Source organism: Loxodonta africana, chromosome 18 (genome assembly GCF_030014295.1).
Source record: "Loxodonta africana isolate mLoxAfr1 chromosome 18, mLoxAfr1.hap2, whole genome shotgun sequence".
NCBI classification, from domain to species: Eukaryota; Metazoa; Chordata; class Mammalia; order Proboscidea; family Elephantidae; genus Loxodonta; species Loxodonta africana.
Window position 1 is genome coordinate 77191972 of NC_087359.1, and position 21131 is coordinate 77213102.

Sequence of the window (21131 nt, forward strand, 5' to 3'; positions counted from 1 at the left end):
CTCACTATAAACATTGGGTCAGGACTCTCAGGCTCAGGAAAAACAGTCAGGTCAAGACAGAGAGCAATATCCTTTGTTCTTATGGAAATCCAATGAGAGGAGCAGGCACGGAGATCTACTCACAAGAGGGAGGGACACAGGACAGGTGGTGTCCTGGCAGGTGCCTGTCTGTCCATCAGGGTTTAGCAGGTCTCCTTATCTGCCCCTAGACCTGGATCTGAGGAAAAAAAAATCATTTCTGCCATGGTCACCGGATTCTGTTACAGGGCAAGGCTTCCCAGCTCGGGACTAAGCCCTGCCTAAGTTCTTACATTCTTCTGACCAAGAATGACCAGGAGAGGCTCAGAGGTTCCACTCCAACAAAGGTTTATCAGGGACAGAGAGAAAGTAAAAGGCTCACAAGGGAGAGAGGGAGAGGGGTTTCCACCTACACTAGCCTCCAGTCTTATTCTGGGATGTTGTGCATGTGTGAGGCCTCTAGATCTTGGTTTGAGCCCCGGCAAGTGGTCCCTGTTCATGTTTATCTCATGTGGAAGGTCATTCATAGGCCATGTTGATCTTTACTGCACAAACTCTGCACCTGGCGAGGCCTTGAAAAACAACTCAGGAGGATTATCGGTAATTTACAGCTGGTCCAACACACGGGGCCTTGAAAAGTAGCCCCTGATCTTGTCTAAGCACCTAGTTTGTTCATCACAAGTAGTTTTCGGGTGTCAGCAGGTAAAGTTATATGGTGGTCTGCACTTAGGTTTAGATTCAGAGACTATTTAGTTATAGCTGGTCCAGCACACAGGGCCTTGAAATGTAGCCCTCATTTAATTCAGCCAGCCCAGTCTCTTCCCTGTCTCATAACCTGTTGCTGTAGAGTCAGCTCCAACTTGCAGTGACTCTATAGGGCAGGGTAGAACTGCCCCACCGGGTTTCCAAGGCTGTAAACCTTTACAGAAGCAGACTGCCACATCTTTCTGCCGTGGACAGGCTGGTAGGTTTGAACTGCCGACCTTTTGGTTAGCAGCTGAGCGCTTAACCACTGTGTCACCAGAGCTCCATAATGTAAATATAGTTACTATGTTTCACAATATGGAATGTTCTCAGTAGGTAGCCACTTTTTCAAGAGAACCAGGGTGGACATAGTGGACTAATTCATAGCGGAACATTGTTGTTACTAGGCATAAACTTCAGTCTGGGTTTATTTTTCTCCTCTCTAAATGGCACTCAAATCTTTATTGAATTCTAATTTATTTGACTGGGATATATGGCTATGAATTGACAAAAAGCTGTCCCATCCGTCTTTCATTATCAAACATAGTCTTTCTGTTTTGGCAGGTGAAGAAGCATCTCTGGGGGCTGCAGAAGGAACGTTCATGAAGGCATTACAAGCCCGGAAGAAGAACACCAGCACTGAGCTCACTATTGAGCCAGAAGAAGCATCCTCAGACAAAAACGTCAATTTGTCAACTGTCCTGAATGAGCCTCTGGACTTCCATGATGAAAGTGATGTTATTAGTGCCCTAAATTACGTATTGCATTATTTCTCAGAGGGAAATCTAGAAGACATAGAATTGACATTATTACCCTTCATTAAACTGCTTTTTTCCAATGTACAAGATAGAGAAAAGGTCCTGAGTTATTTGCAAAACAACACAGGGAATCCCCCTCTTAAGTCTGGAAACAACAATGCAACTTACAGAAATAAATTGAGGAAACTCTATTTTCTGGGGAATTTGTTAGATTCAGAAATTCAAGAAAAAATTGACGCGGTTAAAAAGAAAGAGAAAACTGCTGTGCTTATGTATCCCAACTTTTTAGACGCCAAATTTAAACGCCAAACCTTTCAAAAGAAATTGGAAACTGCTCAACCCCAGGAAAACCACCTGGCAAAGACCCAGAGAACAGGTGTCGGGAAAAGGCTGCAAAGGGCAAACGGAGTCCTCAAGAGGCCAAGGGGCATAAAGAAAAGGCACTTCAAAGAAATGGAAGATCCGAGCATTAGGAGGAAACAAGGAGCCAAACCATTTATGGAGAACATGCCCAAAGCAAGAGGGCCTCTGAGGCCTCTCTCAAAGAAGGTGGACCGACTTCTCAAGGTGCGGAGGGAAAGGAAGTTAGGAGGAGTCTCCTTGGACACAGAGCCATTATCCATCAAGGAACATAAGGCAGAAGACTCTTCTTTCCTGAAACAATACTCCATGGGCAGGCCTTCTACCTCTCCTCCTTCAAAAGCCCCACCTGAGGCTAGAATTCTGTCAAAAGACTTGTCCTACACCATTTTTGTTTTAGAAGATGCAAGTGCGAGAGTCAAAAATATGGAGGCTCCTAAATCAGTATCACATTCCAGAAAAAATTACATCTATCATAAATCTCGCTCTCGTGTGGTTCACAGAAGACCAAAGGCCAAAGCGAGTCGAAGGTTCAGAAAGGTCCGTAGACTGATGCTTAAAAATAGACCTCCTTCCTCTGCAGTGAGGAGCCTGATAAATTCCCCTCCACGAGAGGCGTTTTCATCTTCAGGAGAACTGAGTTCTCCAGAAAACCCTTTTCAAGAATTGTTTCTTTTTCCAGAGCCATCTGCAAAAACCACTACTGTACACAATGCTACTATGCTAGATGAGACTGCCCCTGAAATCACTGCCCACAAGGATCCTTCCACTGGAGATTCTGCTGTGACTGCAGACAATGTAATGGCACCTGTTAAACAAACAATTGAAACACAATGGGAATACCACAACATGGGCCCTGACTTACCCTCCAAGCCCCATGGCTCCTCTCTCCCATTGCTCTCATCCCCGGGGGATCAATTTGAAACTCAGCTAAACCAGCAGCTAAGGTCCCTCATCCCCAACAATGATGTGAGAAGGCTCATTGCTCATGTTATGCGGACACTGAAACTGGACTGCTCAGAGCCCCAGGTACAAATGGCCTGTGCCAAGCTCATCTCCAGAACAGGCCTCCTAATGAAGCTTCTCAGTGAGCAGCAAGAATTTAAGGTGTCCAAGGCTGACTGGGATACAGACCAATGGAAAACTGACAACTATATCAACGAGAGCACAGAAGTCCAGAGTGAGCAAAAAGAGCAAGAGTCAAGTGAGGTGAGGACAACTGCAGAAACATGAGGCTCAGACTTTTCCATCAGAGTTCAGGACATGCCTTTAGAGTGCCAAAGCTCCTACTCCGTAGTTCATTGTGGCCAAGCAACTTTGGCCAAGAAAATCATCTCCCACTTTGTTCATTTAGAGAATGTTGCCACTATTCCTAGCGTAGAGGAGAAGACTTAACACACAATTTGTACAAGAAGAGTGCCTAATAGTAAGATTATTAGATTTGGTATGTTCTTTATGAACCTATATAGGCTGCTAACCAAGAGGTCAGCAGTTTGAATCTGCCAGGCACTCCTTGGAAACTCTATGGGGCAGTTCTACTCTGTCCTGAAGGGTCGCTATGAGTCGGAACCGACTCAATGGCAGTGGGTTTGGTTTTTGGTTTGAGTTTATGAACGTATGAGCTAGATTCACCTGGAAGAATTGGGTTTTGAAACTGATTAGTTAGCTCTTATCCTTTTCATCACTTTGTTCTACAAAAAAACAGAGTTTTTTTTTTCCTATTTTTTAGCTCACAAAAGAAGTTCCAGGATATGGCTATAACCACAAACTCATCCTGGCAATATCCCTAACTGTGGTAGTGATGATTTTGATTATACTTTTCTGCCTCATTGAGGTAAGGACAATTAATTCAAGTTTTCAGAATATATTTTGTTTTTATACTCAATTCAAAAGACACAAACTGAAAATTAAAGCCGCTTTCCCACCTGCTACTACTTGATATTCCTCTTCAGTCACTAGGACTGGGGTATGCTTGGTTCTTTTATTGCAAAGTGTATTCCAGGGATTTTGAAAGGAACCCTACTCCCAGGAGATCTTGGTGGAGTTGAAAGCAAGATTGCAAGCTATTAGACTATTTTGAGAAGTTAAATTTAAGAAGGCCAGGGTTGACATGATTGCAAAATTTCTTCAACCCAAAACTGTGGCAGTGATTTGATGTAGACACCGGTCGCTTTCATTGTATCCCTGCTTTCTTTCCCTGTTGGTTGAAATGATAAGATAAAATGTCCACTCTTAGGGAGTAGTCAATCAACCTGGGGAGAAAGGACACAACGAAAAGATAAAAATGATACCTTGTAGATTCCTTAGATTTACTCAGCATCTTTTTTCTCTAGTGTGTATACTAAAAAAAAAAAAAAAAAAAAAACCCTCGCCATTGAGTAGATTCCGAATCATAGAGACCGTATAGGCATTGTCTAAATCGGCTCAGTTAAAATATTGTAGTAAGCAGTTTGGTTCTGCTTGCTCTTTGTTCAATTATATAATGGTTTATTAATTTCCTGACAGACAGCTGATAACATATTTAACAAGGTGACAACTTAACCATACCCTGCCAATTCACCCTAATTTCCCTATTCACCTTTTCTACTGTTGGAGCAGCCTTACGTTCCAGCTCCTCACTCTACCCCAGTCGCACCGTGCTCATTCCTACTTTTGTATGTGCCTTTACCCCTGAAAATTCCCTTAATATTCACTCTGCCTGTTGAAGTCCTATGAATCTGTCAAAAGCCAACCAAGTCTTTCTTCACAAAGCCTTTCCTGAACTCTTCAGTCCTCCTGGCCCTGGTTCATTTGTGATACGTGTTGCCATTCCTTGGGGGCCAAAGAGAGACAATTGCCCTCTCCAGAGAACTTAAAACTGTGGTAAACAATTTTTAAAAGATAGCCACCCAAGAGGGAAGGTTTAAGATCAACACACAATGGAGCAGAGCAGAGATCTGTAAAGACCAGATGGCCTCCTGATCTATCTGAAGAAAAATACGTCTGTCATCAGGAGGGTTGGTCAGTTCCTTGTAGAAAAGGCGAGGAACAGGTCAAGGTGGGCAGTACCCGTCCTAACATTGCACAAAAGTAGGGATGGAGCCCAGGGCAGCAGAAGTGAAGTGTCAGGGCCACCAGCAGGGCTGTGCCTGAGGGGGAGATGGATGGATGAGGTTCCCTCAGATCTTTCCACAAAACCCTGGATTCAGCTGATTCCTTACGTTCTATTCTGTTCTCACCAAGTAGCCTTCTGATTGTGCTTTAGTGCGCACACAAGCCTGTCTCCACAGAGACACAGCTCCCTCGTCCTGTAGGCACAGAAGTTCTGTCTGTGGAACAGATGTCTTTCTCACTGTCAAGTCATAATTCGGCATTCTGATTTTTGGTCAGTCCTGCAATATTGATAAGGTGAGACTGCCCCCAAAAGGAAGGAGGTGGTTCTCTTTTGGTGGTGACAGAGTCTGATTTCTAAGCCTGGGAGGCTGGGGACCAGCATGGGGTCATTTTGCCAAGACATCTGGGGAGACAGTCATTGGCCATTGCCCAGACAGTTTTCTCTGCCTTTGCAAGCAGCATGTGACTGTTTCCTTTTTTGACATTCCTGTAAAATCCTGTGCTGCTTTTAATTCCTATGTTCAGTTTAGCCTTACATTTGTATTCATTTTATGTTTTCCTTATATCCTCTCCCCCACTTAGATCATAAGATTTATGAGGACTGAAACTATGCAGTGTTTCACAAATAGTAGACAATAATGGTGCTCCATATATAGGCCATGCTTTGGCTCTCATGGAATTGCTCTGATTTTCTTCAGTTTCAGCTTGAACTTGCGTATGAGCAATTAATGATCTGTTCTACAGTTGGCCCCTGGCCTTGTTCTGACTGATGATATTGAGCTTTTCCATCGTCTCTTTCCACAGATGTAGTCAATTTGATTTCTGTGTGTTCCATCTGGTGAGGTCCACGTGTATAGTCGCCATTTATGTTGGTGAAAGAAGGTATTTGGAATGAAGAAGTCGTTGGTCTTGCAAAACTCTATCATTCGATCTCCAGCATTGTTTCTATCACCAAGGTCATATTTTCCAACTACTGATCCTTCTTCTTTGTTTCCAACTTTCCTATTCCAATCCCCATTAATTACCAATGCATCTTGATTGAGTATTTAATCAATTTCAGACTGCAGTAGCTGATAAAAATCTTCTATTTCTTCATCTTTGGCCCTAGTGCTTGGTGTGTAAATTTGAATAATAGTTGTATTAACTGGTCTTCCTTGTAGGCATATGGATATCATCCTATCACTGATAGTGTTGTACTTCAGGATGGATCTTGAAACATTCTTTTTGACCATGAATGCAACACAATTTCTCTTCAAGTTTTCATTTCCAGCATAGTAAATTATATGACTGTCTGATTCAAAATGGCCAATGCCAGTCCATTTCAGCTCACTAATGCCTAGGATATCAATATTTCTGCGTTCCATTTCATTTTTGATGATTTCCAATTTTCCTAGATTCATACTTTGTACATTCCAGGTTCCAATTATTAATTGATGTTTCCAGAGATCATCTGAAGAATAAATTTGATGAATGGAACACTAGCAACTGAAGACCTGATGAGTTGTGGAATGACATCAAGGACATCATACATGAAGAAAGCAAAAGGTCATTGAAAAGACAGGAAAGAAAGAAACGACCAAGATGGATGTCAGAAGAGACCCTGAAACTTGCTCTCGAACATCGAGCAGCTAAAGCAAAAGGAAGAATTGATGAAGTAAACGAACTGAACAGAAAATTTCAAAGGGCCTCTCGAGAAGGCAAAGTAAAGCATTATGACATGCGCAAAGAGCTGGAGATAGAAAAACAAAAGGGAAGAACACGCTCAGCATTTCTCGGGCTGAAAGAACTGAAGAAAAAATTCAAGCCTTGAGCTGCAATAGTGAAGGGTTCTATGGAGAAAATATTAAATGATGCAGGAAGCATCAAAAGAAGATGGAAGGAATACACAGAGTCATTACACCAAAAAGAATTAGTAGATGTTCAGGGATTTCAAGAGGTGGCATATGATCAGGAACCAATGGTACTGAAGGAAGAAGTCCAAGCTGCTCTGAAGGCATTGGTGAAAAACAAGGCTCCAGGAATTAATGGAATATCAACTGCGATGTTTCAACAAACACATGCAGCACTAGACGTGATCACTTGTCTATGCCAAGAAATATGGAAGACAGCTTCCTGGCCAACTGACTGGAAGAGATCCATATTTATGCCTATTCCCAAGAAAGGTGATCCAACCGAATGTGGAAATTATAGAACAATATCATTAATGTCACACTCAAGCAAAATATTTCTGAAGATCATTTAAAAATGGCTGCAGCAGTATATTGACAGGGAACTGCCAGAAATTCAGGCCGGTTTCAGGAGAGGACATGGAACCAGGGATACCATTCCTGAAGTTGGATGGATCCTGGCTGAAAGCAGAGAATACCAGAAGGATGTATACCTGTGTTTTGTTGACTGTGCAAAGACATTCGACTGTGTGGATCATAACAAACTATGGATAACACTGCGAAGAACGAGAATTCCAGAACACTTAATTGTGCTCATGAGGAACCTTTACATAGATCAAGAGGCAGTTGTTTGGACAGAACAAGGGGATACTGATTGGTTTAAAGTCAGGAAAGGTGTGTGTCAGGGTTGTATTCTTTCACCAGACATATTCAATCTGTATGCTGAGCAAATAATCCCAGAAGCTGGAATACATGAAGAAGAATGGGGCATCAGGATTGGAGGAAGACTCATTAACAACCTGTGTTATGCAGATGACACAACCTTGCTTGCTGAAAGTGAAGAGGACTTGAAGCACTTACTAATGAAGATCAAAGACCACAGCCTTCAGTATGGATTGCACCTCAACATAAAGAAAACAAAAATCCTCACAACTGGACCAATGAGCAACATCATGATAAATGGAGAAAATATTGAAGTTGTCCAGGATTTCATTTTTCTTGGATGCGCAGTTAACAGGCATGGAAACAGGAGTCAAGAAATCAAAAGACACATTGCATTGGGTAAATCTGCTGCAAAGGACCTCTTTCAAGTGTTGAAGAGCAAAGATGTTACCTTGAAGACTAAGGTGTGCCTGACCCAAGCCATGATATTTTCAATCGCATCTTATGCATGTGAAAGCTAGACAATGAATAAGGAAGACCAAAGAAGAATTGATGCCTTTGAACTGTGGTGTTGGTGAAGAATATTGAATATACCGTGGACTGCCAAAAGAACGAACAAATCTCTCTTGGAAGAAGTACAACCAGAATGCTCCTTAGAAGCAAGGATGGTGAGACTGCATCTTACATACTTTGGGCATGTTGTCAGGAGGGATCAGTCCCTGGAGAAGGACATCATGCTTGGCAGAGTACGGGGTCAGCGGAAAAGAGGAAGACCCTCAACGAGGTGGATTGACACAGTGGCTGCAACAATGAGCTGAAGCATAACAACGATTGTAAGGACGGCGCAGGACCGGGCAGTGTTTAGTTCTGATGTGTATAGGGTCACTATGAGTCAGAACCAACACGACGGCACCTAACAACAACAATGATGCTCCAGGGAAGAAAGCTAAAGTGTAATAGCAACTCCACAATGAGAAATAATACAACCTAATATTTATTTTGAAATAGCAGACAGAGCCCAGTAATAGACAGACCCATGTATCCTTAACACTTTTGAAATGTCAACTTTTAAAGTTCTAGCCAGTGGGGAGAAGTGGATACATGGTAGTAGAACAGTGGCCTAACTATTGGTGGGAGGGGGGATAACGGCAGATCCACGTTTCTCACCTTAAACAAACATATTTCAGTAAAAAAAAAAAAAAAGTAAATGTGAACGTATTAGAAGGAAATAGAAGCCATATTTTTTATTATCTTGTGGCGAGAAAAAGCTTTCTAAGCCTGATACCACAGGCAGAAAACTTTGATAGATTTGACTACTCTTAGCAAATTTAGGGAGTCCCTGGGTGGCACTGGACTATTAACTGAAAGGTTGGCAGGTCACACCCACCCAGGGGTGCCTTGGTAGTAGGGCCTGGTGGTCTGCTTCTGAAAGATCACAGCCTTGAAAAGCCCATGGAGCAGTTCTGTTCGGCACACATGGAGTCGTCATGAGTGGGAATCAATTTGAAGGCATCTAACAACAACAAAACAGCAAATTTAGCATTTATTTAAATGCCAAGCATTGGACTACATATATTGTCTGACAAAAGAACCCTTGGAGGAAGGTATTATTATCCCTCTTTTACAGATGAAGGAGATCAAATTAAGGCCCCAGGGGCAAAACCAAAAGCAGAACTGATAGTCACCTGACCAAAGCCTGTTCTGTTTTACCTCCTTAAAGACAAAAACAAGTGCCAAGTATTTGAAGCATCAAAATAGAATGGAAAGAGTAGAAAGGATTGATATGTTGAATATAAGAAGAGCTTTCAGAAATCAACAAGAAAAAGACAAACGATCCAGTGGAAAAGGGGGCAAGGGCTACGAAGAGGAAGAGGGGTTTGCACTCTGGGAATCACATCTGTCACCCCTTCTTGTGGCGTATGGGGTGTGGGTCTTGTTAGGGAGGCCATTGCCACCTTAGGGTATAAAGAGAGTGTCCTATATTTTCTTCTACTACTTATATAACGTTGTGATATATGTTATAAAGTCCATGTGGAATTTATTTTGTTTGGTTCGTGTTGGTATGGCTGAGGTTGAGAATCTTTTTTCTCCCTGTGTGAATATCCAGTTGTTTTACAATCTCCTACTGAATGGTTTCTTCCTTCCACACTGATCTAAAATACTGCCTTTGTCGGGACTCTATGCTGTTCCAATGATCCACTTGTCTTTTCCTGTACCAGTATCGCCTGCTTAGTTCCAGCTGCTTTACAACATAATTTGATATTTGGTAGGGCAAGCTCCTGCTCTTCGGTCTTCTTTTTCATCCTTTTCAAGCTGTTGTTGCATATTTTTTCTACCAAATGTCAGCTGGTCAGTTTTTGTAAAAAAAAAAAAAAAAAAAACTGTGTAGACATTAGAATGGAATTGCATTGAATTTGTAGATTAATTTGAGAACTGGGATCTTTACAATGCTGAGACTTCCTTTCTAAGAACATGGTATCTCATTCCACGTAATCAGTTCTTCTTAATTCCTTAGAGAAGAATTTCACTGTTTTCTTCACAGAGGTCTTGCACATCTTTTGTTTATTGCTAGGTACTTTGTACATTTTTTACTGCTATTGTGAATGAAATCCTTCTTCCATTACATTTTCTAATTGGTTATTGGTGGTACATAGGAAAACTACTGAGGTTTGTGTGATTTTGTATCTAGCCACCTCACTAAATCCTAATATTAACTCTACCCTTTGCTATTGAGTCGATTCTGACTCATAGTGACCCTATAGTACACAGGAGAACTGCTCCATAGGGTTTCGAAGGCTGTGAATCTTTGTGGAAGTTGACTGCCACATCTTTCTCCCACGGAGTGGCTGGTGGGGTTGAACCACCAATCATTCAGTTAGCAGCCGAGTACTTAAGCACTGTACCATCAGGGTTCCTTCTGAATTGTCATATTACTTTCAAAAAATTTTAGTTGATCTCTTGAGCTTTTTAGGTTGTCCATCTGCTATGGATTAATTGTGTCCCCCCCAAAATTGTATCAACTCGGCTAGGCCACGATTCCCAGTACTGTGTGATTGCCCACCGTTTTGTCATCTGATGTGATTTTCCCACGTGTTGTAAATGCTACCTGTATGATGTTAATGAGGTGGGATTAGAGGCAGTTATTTTAATGAAGGAGGACTCAAATCTACAGGACTAGATTGTATTTTAAGTCAATCACTTTTGAGATATGAAAGAGAGGAGTGAGCAAGTAGACAGACAGGAGAACCTCATACCACCAAGAAACAAGAGCCAGGAGAACAGAACATCCTTTGGACCCAGAGTCCCTGTGCTGAGAAGCTCCTAGACCAGGGAAGATTGAGGGCAAGGACCTTCCCTCAGAGCTGACAGAGAGAGAAAGCCTTACCCTGGAGCTGGCACCCTGAATTCGGACTTCTAGCCTCCTAGACTGTGAGATAATAAAATTCTCTTTGTTCAAAACTTCCATTTGTGGTATTTCTGTTACAGTGGCACTAGATAACTAAGACACCATTATTTCACTTGCAAGTAATGATAGTTTTGTCTTTATCTTTCCAATACTTACATCCCATTTATTTTTCTTATTGCCTTGATTAGTACCTTCAAGCAATGTTGAATAGTGGCAGTGGTAACAGTCATCCTTATTCCTAACTTTAAAGCAGTGCTGTTGTCTAAGTTTCTGGTGCATACTTCTACTAAGTTACAGATATTTCCTTCTTCTCCTACTTTTACAAGTTTTTATTAGGAATTATACATTGAATGTTACCTAAGACCGTCGATAAAATACATTAAAATATATGCAAAATCCTAAACTAGGTACTGTGGAAGAGTAAAGAGGGGTAAATGAGGATAGAATCCTTGTGCTCAAAAAGACCATCATCTAGCAGTGGAGATGAGGCTTCAAATAAATAAAAGGAAAGAATAAAAGTTTGAAGATACTGGTCATTGTGGTGGATACCCACGATCATGCTTTCTTCCAAAACAGATCTATGCTCATCGAGCAACGTCAGAGGAAGACAAAGAAGGATCCTCACGGTAAATATCAGTCTAGCAATTTTGTTTCAGTGTTTATTGTGGTTCAAATAGCTATAACAAAACATTCATAGACTGACAATTTTCAAAATAGAATCTCAGAACTAGAAGAGAACGTAGAGGGCCTCTATTTCAATCCCCTCAGTGTTCAGTAAGGAAACTACCAAAGGCAGGAAGAATATACTCACCTTAATACTTTGGCTCCAGCAAAATTAGCTCCCAGGCCAAGCTGAGCTTGATGGGACTAGCACAGAGGCACCTGCTGTTGCCAGTCCTTTCAGGGGAAGAGCTAGGCTATACTTGTTTCTTCCTGCTGTTGGTGGGCATAAAGCTGGGCCAGAGGCCTTCCTTGGAGGTTCTAGGGAAAGGGTAGGGAAGGCCGCATGGTCTTGGGTAAGGGGGCTGGTCTCATTGAAGTCTGATGGAAGGTAGAATATATGTGTTTTTCCTCTAAAGTGGCAGGGAAACATCACTTCTCATCCTGCCAGTTGTTAAGCCCCCCACTCTGGATTCGCCTTATCCAAACCTCATAGAATTTTAACCGTGAGGAGATTTAGACAGTAGCTTGTCTCAAACAGAGAAAGAGAAAGGGAAAATATTTTGCTCCGTGGTCTCACCACTAGGGGGTGTCAGAAAGAGGACGACTCCTTCCCATGTGGGTACTTCTCCACTGATGACATTGTGCTTGGACTGTGAGCTACACCTTATGTCATGACTCAGTCCATGCAGACTTCATAGACGTGGCTGCTATTACAGGCATAGTTTCTAAGCACACTTGGGGTCCCTGGGTGGTGCATAGGGTTAACCCACTCAGTTCCTACCTGAAACCTTGGAGGTTTGAGTCCACCTGGAGGCCTCAGAAGAAAGGCCTGGCTATCTAATTCCAAAAAAGCAGCCATTGAAAACCCTATGGAGCACAGTTTTACTCTGACACATGTGGGGTCATCACAAGTAGGAGTTGACCTGATGGCAACTTCTTGTTTTTTAACTTATTACCCACTATGCACTCTGATATTTTCTGTTCTGTTCAGATTTTTATTTTACTGCTAGTCATGACCTTTCAATTGAATTCACAATCAGTGACCACCTACAGTGACGACTCACTAATCAGTGGCCACCTACAGTATGAAAATCAGTGAGCTAGATAACCTGGCTACTTAGACTCAGGCATTTATTTGGTGTGATTCGACATATAGAAAAAAAAAAAAAGAATAAAGCAGCTAGAAAAATAGAAGCACCTTCTCCTCCACTTACCCCCACTCCCCAGAGAATGAAGCACGAGTCCAGATCTGAAGGGGACTGATGTAAATGTTTCGGGACAGGGCTGCTCAGTATGGTTGTGCAGCTGGTTCACTGCGCAAAGGTACTTGGACAAGGAGGTAACTGGGGCTGAAAATTCTGCATAGCCTCCATACCAAGCCATGTACAGAGGTCTCCCCAGAGACACTGTGGGGCCCTGTGGACAGATACTGAGAGCTCCTAGAAGTCCAGTATGCATGGAGTTGTTCTCAAACCCCAAGTCTGTACTGATTTTGCTAGTTGCGCTTATGGGTGGAGGTAAACTTTGAGTCCTGCGGAGACAAGAGATACGCGTTATGAGGGACATGGAAAATGACATAGATCACTAATTGTCTCGTGTGTGTGTTTCCCCTCAAGGGGCTTTTTCCGAAGTCTGCTGCACAGGAGATGCACATCAGAAAGTGAAAGTCAGGTATATTTGGGGAAGAACCAGTGCTGTGGTGGGAGAAAGCAGGAGAGATTCAGAGTTAATAGTTCCCTTTCTCTTTTCCAGGGCGGCTTTTTCTGGAGAAGGAAACCATTTTGGCTCAGGGATATGTACAGACCTCTCAATGCCACCCAGGAGAGAAACAGGGCACAGGAGCTACACAACAAGGATTCTTCTGATGAGAATGAGATTTTCAACAAAGATGTCAGGTGAATGACTGGGGACAATTTAAACTTCTTATGTAAACTGAGGAGATATCAAAAGGGCAGAAATGCAGAAGAGAATTTCAAATTCTCATGAACTCCATACTTTCTGGAGTCATGGAGCCTAGATGAACCCCAAAACTATTACCCTGAGATAATCTTTAAACCTTCAACCAAATATATCACCTAAAGCCTTCTTAAAACCAAACAGTACTTTAGCTTAACAAGTAAAGAATGTCTGCCTTGAGCGTTGTGCTCTTTTAAGATCTACCTATATGGGATCAAACTGACAACAACAACAGCGGCAGCCCCCGAGGGCTTAGGGGGCAATGAGTTTGTATTAAAGGGGGATGGACAACTCAGGAAAGGAGGGTAAGAATGGCTGCATAATTCAAAGAAGGTAATCAATGTCAATTGTACAGGTAGAAAATTTTGATTTGGTATATGTTTTGCTGTGTATATTCTCAACAACAACAAAATCAATAAAAAAAAATTTTTTTAAATAATAAAATCACGAGATAATGAAAAGTTTAATTGCTCCTTTCAAGAATAAGAGCCATTGGATTTGTTCTTCTTATCCCAGGGAGGCCACCGAAGTCACAACAGAGAAGGGCGAGCCTACAGAGACGACTACAGAGGCCGGTGAGGAAAGTGAACTGCTTGAAGTCAAGACCCCAGTGTGAAGCCCATCCTGCCTCAGGCTACCCACAAATTTTATTTTCTGACATTGGCTTCTCGGCATTGCTTGTAAAATACTCATTTTTCTCATATTAAAATATATAAATTCTATAACCAGGTCTAGCCATGTGGTAAGGAATTGAAATGTAAATAGTTAAATATTGACATAAAAGCAACAGGGTGTTGATCAAGGGCCATAGGCAAGAAAAGCAGGGCTGGAACTGGAATCCCTTCTGGTAGCCATTCCACAAGAGGCCATGTGGGCACAGAAGGACAAATGGGGGCTTCACTCTCCTACTTCCCCAATATAACCCATCCCAGGGAAATGGAAATCATATCAGCCACAAGGGGTGTAGATTATTAAATCAAGTACCAATTTCTTCTGGCTCTCTCTCCTCTGTGCCTCATTCAAGCCTGAATTCACCAACACACTTGAGCTCCTGTCCATAGGGGACCATCCACCTTCTGGACCCTCTCATAGGTTCTTTGAAGTAGCTAGAATATTTGGATCTCCGCTGTGTAGCCAAGTCCTTTTTTCCCAAGACCTCAAACTCATGCAAAAATGTGTGTCCTATTTTGGTAGGGGATCCTCTGCCCTTACAAGCTGGTGGAAAATTCATATATGTCTTTTTAAATCATCCCAACCCTTGCTGTTATGGATTGAATTGTGTCCCCCCAAAATATATGTCAACTTGGCTAGGCTATGATTCCCAGTATTATGTGATTGTTCACCATTTTGTCACCTGATGTGATTTTCCTATATGTTGTAAATCCTACCTCTATGATGTTCACGAGGCAGGATTAGAGGGAATGGAACATAGTGACAGGTAATGCCTATCACTGTAAAGATCTAAACACTGTTAATGAGACAAGACTCAATGTACAAGATTAGGTTGTGTCTTAAGTCAATCTCTTTTGAGGCATAAAAGAGAAACGAGCAGAGAGTGGGGGGAACCTCATACCACCAAGAAAGAAGCACCAGGAACATAGTGCATCCTTTGGACCTGGGCCCTCCACACTGAGAAGCTCCTCAGTCAGGCTGGTTGATGACAGGGACCTTCCCCCCAGAGCCAAAAGAGAAAGAAAGGCTTCCCCTGGAGCTGACCCCCTGAATTTGGACTTTTAGCCTCCTAGAGTGTGAGAGAATAAATTTCTCTTTGTTAAAGCCATCCATTTCTGTTATAGCAGCTCTAAATAACTAAGACACTTGGGTAGCTCTCAGGGAGGTACAAGACTTCAGGGTAAAGGAAGAATATGTGAGAACAGTAATTGCCTAAGATTGCCCTCTTCAGGCCTGGGATGGTGCTGATTCAGAAAATATATTGGTGAGGTCATTTCTCTGCTCATGTGTACTGCCCTAGCCTCTCGAGAACCCCACCAGGATCAAATGTATGCTGCTCAGCCCCCTCCAGCTCGGCCCAGCACCGGACCTACCTGCTTCCTTCTTCATCCACAAGCCTGCATGATTCCAAGTGGTAACACAAGTAAAAACTGCAGAAAATGCAGGGGTTCCTGCAGTCCCTCTGCTCATCCATGCAGGAATCAGACGTGTTAAGAGTGCAAAGAGGGGATACCGACACTTACCCCTATTTATGTATTTTACTAAAAGCAAAGAAAAAGTCATTAATTCACATTTGTAACTCAGTGAGAGCTAAACACATTAGTGAGTAAAAGCAATTCTGAGTGAGCAAGATTTGCTATTCAACCTCCTTGACCGCAAATAAATGCTGGCAGCTCAGTATCTGAGATGAAGAATGATGCCAACCAAGGAACCACAGCACAGAGTCCCCAGAAGACCAATGCAATCGGGCAGTGGCCTCCTGGCATATTTTGCTGGTTAGGGTTCCAAGCAAAATGGACAGCCCATCTGTACCTCATTTGGTCCATCAGTTTGCCAATGCTGGTCAAGAGACACCTTTTCTCTTGGTACTGACCTGAACCAGTTACCTCTCAGTGTTCCTTACTGAGGATGAAAAACCAGCGTTTGTCCCTGTGTGGTGACCTCTGTGAGCCAACAAATACTTTACTGTGTTTAAAGCACAAGACTGAATAATAATAATAGGAAGCAGCAGCAGCTACCATTTACACTTGCTTACTTGCTGGCAAGCTCTGGGTTAATCATTTTGCAGTCTTATCTCATTTAGTCCAATCATCCCTGGAAGGATATTTTGTTATTTTCATCTGACAGATTAAGAAACAGGGCTCAGCGAGTGTAAGCAACCAGCCCAGGTGCCCTAGGCCACACATCCAAAATGGGCAAGTTAGGGTTTCAAGTGTCCATAGGAAAATACAAGTTTCCAAAGTTCTGCCAACCTCTCTCCTCAAACATCAATGGGATGCTTATTTAAAAGGCTAATTCCTGGACATCTCCCCTCCAAACCTACCTGCTTGCCCCACTTGAATCCATCTGCAGGAGAGAGAGGCCCATTTTAGGAACCACTGAGCTATGACAAGAAGGGCAAGGAGTTAGAGGAAGCAGAGGATCTGCGTTTCTTCTGGGCTGGAGGCAGCAGGAAGATGACCGTGGGGAGACAGGGCAGAGCAGCAGGAGGTGAGAGAATTGGTGTCTGGTTAAGCCTGTGAGAATGGGAGGCATGACTGAATCTTACCTTGGACTGGCAACATAGATAACCCTGGGCTACTGCTCACCTCCATGGAGATTAGGGCCCCCTGGAAAGCACCAGACTCAATGAGCTCTGGCTCCCATGGTCCTGGTGGGAGTGAGATGTTATTGTTGAGGCCTGGACCTGCTGGGAGTGACATGCAGTTTTTGAGCATCAGTGGAGCAGAGAAAAGCACACATTCAAGAAGAAAAAAGTCCTGAGGCCTGAAGCGGAAGTGGGAAGTGGTTCAGGCTGAGAGTCTGTGTGTTAGAAGGTAGTTTGGTGTCATACTGTGGAGTGTCTTCACTTGCAGGGCTAAAAGAAATTAAGACTTAAACTGTAATCCTTATGAAGGCTTCATGTGGATTAGGGCCATACCCCAAGGTTGGAGCAATAAGATAGAAGGAGCCTGGGCCCTGACAAGGTGGCCTCTAAACTAGCCCTGACTTCATGTAAACAGATTGTTACATGAAAGATTGAGAAACTTCCCTCTTATTTAACCCACTGTTCTTTGGTTCTCTATTGCAACAGCTGACCCTCTAGCCTAATAAAGGAGTCAGTGTGCGTATGGGTTAGCTATTACCACAATAATGCTGTGTAATAAACCATTCTGAAACTTGGTGAGTTGACACAACAGTTCCCACAGATCTGCAGGTTGGCTGGGGCACTGTGTTTTAACTCTGCGCTGGTTCAGCTCTGCTTCTTACTCTAAGGCCGCAGATCAGCTGGGGTGGCTCTGTCCCATGAGTTTTCATTCTGGGGTCCAGGCTGAAGGGTCAGCAGCGACCCAGAAGAAGCTCTTCTCATGGAGAAGGCAGAGGAATAAAAAGGCAAGCAGAAAAGTGTATGGTCTCTTAAAGCCTAGACTTAGAATGGGCACACTTTCATTTCTGCCCCATTCTATGAGTCAAAGCAAGTCACATGATGTCATGGATTGAATTACGTCCTCCCAAAAATGTGTGTATCAACGTAGTTAGGCCATGATTCCCAGTATTGTGTGTGTATCTTCCATTTTGTGATTGTAATTTTATGTTAAGAGGATTAGGGTGGGATTGTAACACCAACTTTACTCAGGTCACCTCCCTAATCCAAGGTAAAGGGAGTTTCCCTGGGGTGTGGCCTGCACCACCTTTTATCTCTCAAGAGATGAAAGGAAAGGGAAGCAAGCAGAGAGTTGGGGACATCATACCACCAAGAAAGCAGCACCTGGAGCAGAGCACGTCCTTTGGACACGGGGTTCCTGTGCCTGAGAAGCTCCTTGACCGGAGTAAGATTGAGGACGAGGACCTTCCTCCAGAGCGGACACAGAGAGAAGGACTTCCCCTGGAGCTGACTCTCTGAATTTGGACTTATAACCTACTAGACTGTGAGAAAAAAATTTCTCTGTTAAAGCCATCCATTTGTGGTATTTCTGTTATGGGAGCACTAGATGACTAAGATACGTGGCCAAGGCCAAAGCCAGGAAACAAGAAAGTACACTCTGCTCACAAAGAGAAAAGAGTGTGTGGATGTAGGGAAGGGTGAAGAATCGGGGCCAATAGTTCTACATACCCTGGTATGTGAATGAGCCCTGGTTTGGTGGTTACACCTCCTGGTTCCACTCTTGTAGGAGTTTCCTTTAAATGGAACATAGTGACAGGTAATGCCTATCGCTGTAAAGGCTTAACCACTGTTCTCTATTAGGTCAAGAACCCTGACAAGGCAAGGGTCAGATCTCCTTTATCTCTACAGCTCCCTCCTCCCTTCAGTGCCTAGCACAGGCTCTGACCTTAGTGATGACTCAAGGAACATTGTTGAGTGAATTTTAGGTCATTCTTTCATTTTTCTCACGTGATTTTTTACAAAATACAAACTGACTTCTTAAAGGTCAGTCAGTGCATACTATGTATTTGCCCCATACACTGAAAAGGGACTGTGCCATTTGGAGCTGGAACCTGTACTCAGATCTGTCTGACACTAAATCCTGTACCTAATGCTTCCCAGAGGAAACACCAGAAGAAAAGGTATATACAGGGTTAAACATCAAAGCAGGGCGATATGGATTCAATTAAAAACCAAAAAACTAAACCCAGTGCCGCAGAGTCAATTCAGGCTCCTAGCGACCCTATACGACACAGTAGAACTGCCCCATAGAGTCTCCAAAGAGGGCCTGGTGGATTCAAACTGCCCACCCTTTGGTTAGCAGTCATGGCACTTAACCACTATGCCATGAGGGTTTCCTATGGATTGAATTATGTCCCACCAAAATGTGTTGTATATCCCAACCACTATGCCTGTGGTTATGATCCCATTTGGTTGTCTTTGTTACATTAAGGCAGGATTAGTGTAGGGTGTATCCTCAGTCCGCCTCTTTTGAGATACAAAAAGAGATTAAACAAACAAGCAGAGAGAGACAGAGAGAGATTGGGTAAGGCAGATGCTAAGACACATGGAGATCTCCAAGGAGCCAGGAAGCAGCAGCTGAAGAGACCAGGACATTCCTCCAGAGCTGACACACAGAGAAAGCCTTCCCGTTGAGCCAGCACTCTGAATTCAGACCTCTAGCCTCCTAAACTGTGAGAAAATAAATTTCTGTCAGCCATCCACTCGTGGTATTTGTTACAGCAGCACTAGATAACTAAGACAGCAGATTAGCACAGTTTCTTTCTCTAGAGCCCATTTAAAACTAGAAATATTTTTATAACCTGAAATACCCTAAAAGGAAGGGTGTCTAAAGGCAAAAACTAGTCAGCGATCCACATGGATTTAAGGACAACTTAAGAACAGTGAGATTCACCGTCAGAGCCTCCACTGTTCCATAAAGTCTGCTGGCCCCTCTCAGAAGGGCAAAAGCCAAATCGGCTCCAGATGCTTGACCATTGCTGCCTGTCCCAGGAGACTTTTCACTTTGAAGGAGAGCCGAGAGAGCCATGATTAAGCCTAAAGAATGGCATAGTCACCACTGAATATCAGGCACAGGGGGTACGTGGGTGGAAAGTCTATTCTAGGGCAGTAATTCATGGGAAATCGTTTTCCCATCTCCCAAGACAGACTGTTCAATGTCGAGCTGTCTCAGGCTAAGGCTGATCAAGGTGGAGGGGTGGGGAAAGCAAAGTTGGTGCGAGGTCTTTTGGTTTTGCTATCTGTGGAAGACTTTAGAGCTTGTTATGAAAAGTCATGGCCCAGGGTTCTCCAGGCGGTTAATAAAGGGTTGCCTCAGTGGATTGCAAGAGAAGGATATTATGCAGCAGTTTCTTTGTGTTAATGAGGCAGACTGGAACAATCTCTCTCCGAGATACATAGGGGTTACTAAGTGAAGAAAAAGGATCCCGGGTATCCCAATGGTTAAGCACTCGGCTGCTAGCCAAAGATTGGCAGCTCAAACCCACCAGCAGCTGCACAGGAGAAAGATGTAGCAGTCTGTTTCCATAAAGATCACAGCTTTGGGAACCCTATGAGGTAGCTCTACCCTGTCCTATAGCGTTGCTAGGAATCCGAATCAACTCAACGGCACACAACAAGTGAACAAAGCAAGATATAGTATGGTGTGTATAGTATGTGTGGTACAGTGAATTCCTTAATATGATCCTTCTAGCCATGCATGGTCTTGTGACTCCCACAATATGATTAGGTGGTATTATGCAAATAGGGTACTTGTGGCCCACCAAGGGGATTGGACAGCTTGCTAATAATGCAAACATGGTGCACAGAAGCCTTGGAGTGGGACTATGCAAATAAGGTATATGGAACTCTTGTAGGGGATTGGTCAGTTGTGCCATCCCACTAGGCTTAAAATGAGCCAACCTCAGGAGTGGGGGCAGGGGGAACCTCACTAATACCAAGAAGAAGAGCCAAGAATAGAGCATGTCCTTTAGGCCCAGGTTCCCTGCACTGAGCGCCTCCTAGACTCAGGAGACAGACAGAACTGTAACATCAGAGAAGGTGTGAGACGGTGAGAAGTGGCATTAGCAAGTGAAGCGATGGGACAGCAGCAGCAGAACCAGGAGACTGGCACTAGACAGTGCAGTGGGCTTCCCAGCCCACCAAGCAAGGTGGCTACAGTGGGTGTGCTGACCCACAGAGCCAGAGAGCACAGCACCTTTGGCAAGAGGCTTCCTGGCCAAGTGGGGTGCCTCTGGGCACATATTGGCAGAGCTAAAGAGCTTGACCAAGCAGGGCAGACGCCCTCCTGAGGGGCCAAGGGGCTGAGAGCTGAGAGAGAAGCCTGCCTGCAGGCACGGCCCAGAAGCTGTCCTGACCAAAGAATGGTATCTTGAGTGCTTCCTGATCCTGAATTTTAACCTGTTACTACTCTAATAAATCCCATAACTATGAGCATGGTCTGTGAGTTCTGTGTGGCCATTGCAACGAATTATTGAACCCAGTAGAGT

At 43.4% G+C, this 21131-nt stretch overlaps 1 protein-coding gene across 1 annotated transcript in view; it reads left to right on the top strand.

Annotated features, from left to right (window-relative positions):
- LOC104847368 (leucine-rich repeat-containing protein 37A-like) overlaps positions 1–14637 on the top strand; it is a 52034-nt gene extending 37397 nt beyond the window's left edge. The window contains exons 8-13 of the mRNA XM_064271801.1: positions 1327–3089; positions 3610–3714; positions 11505–11554; positions 13208–13262; positions 13344–13486; positions 14064–14637. Coding sequence (XP_064127871.1) covers positions 1327–3089; positions 3610–3714; positions 11505–11554; positions 13208–13262; positions 13344–13486; positions 14064–14163 — 2216 coding nt within the window. The 3' untranslated portion in view covers positions 14164–14637. The remainder of the gene's footprint in view (positions 1–1326; positions 3090–3609; positions 3715–11504; positions 11555–13207; positions 13263–13343; positions 13487–14063) is intronic.
- The last annotated feature ends 6494 nt before the right edge of the window (positions 14638–21131 follow it).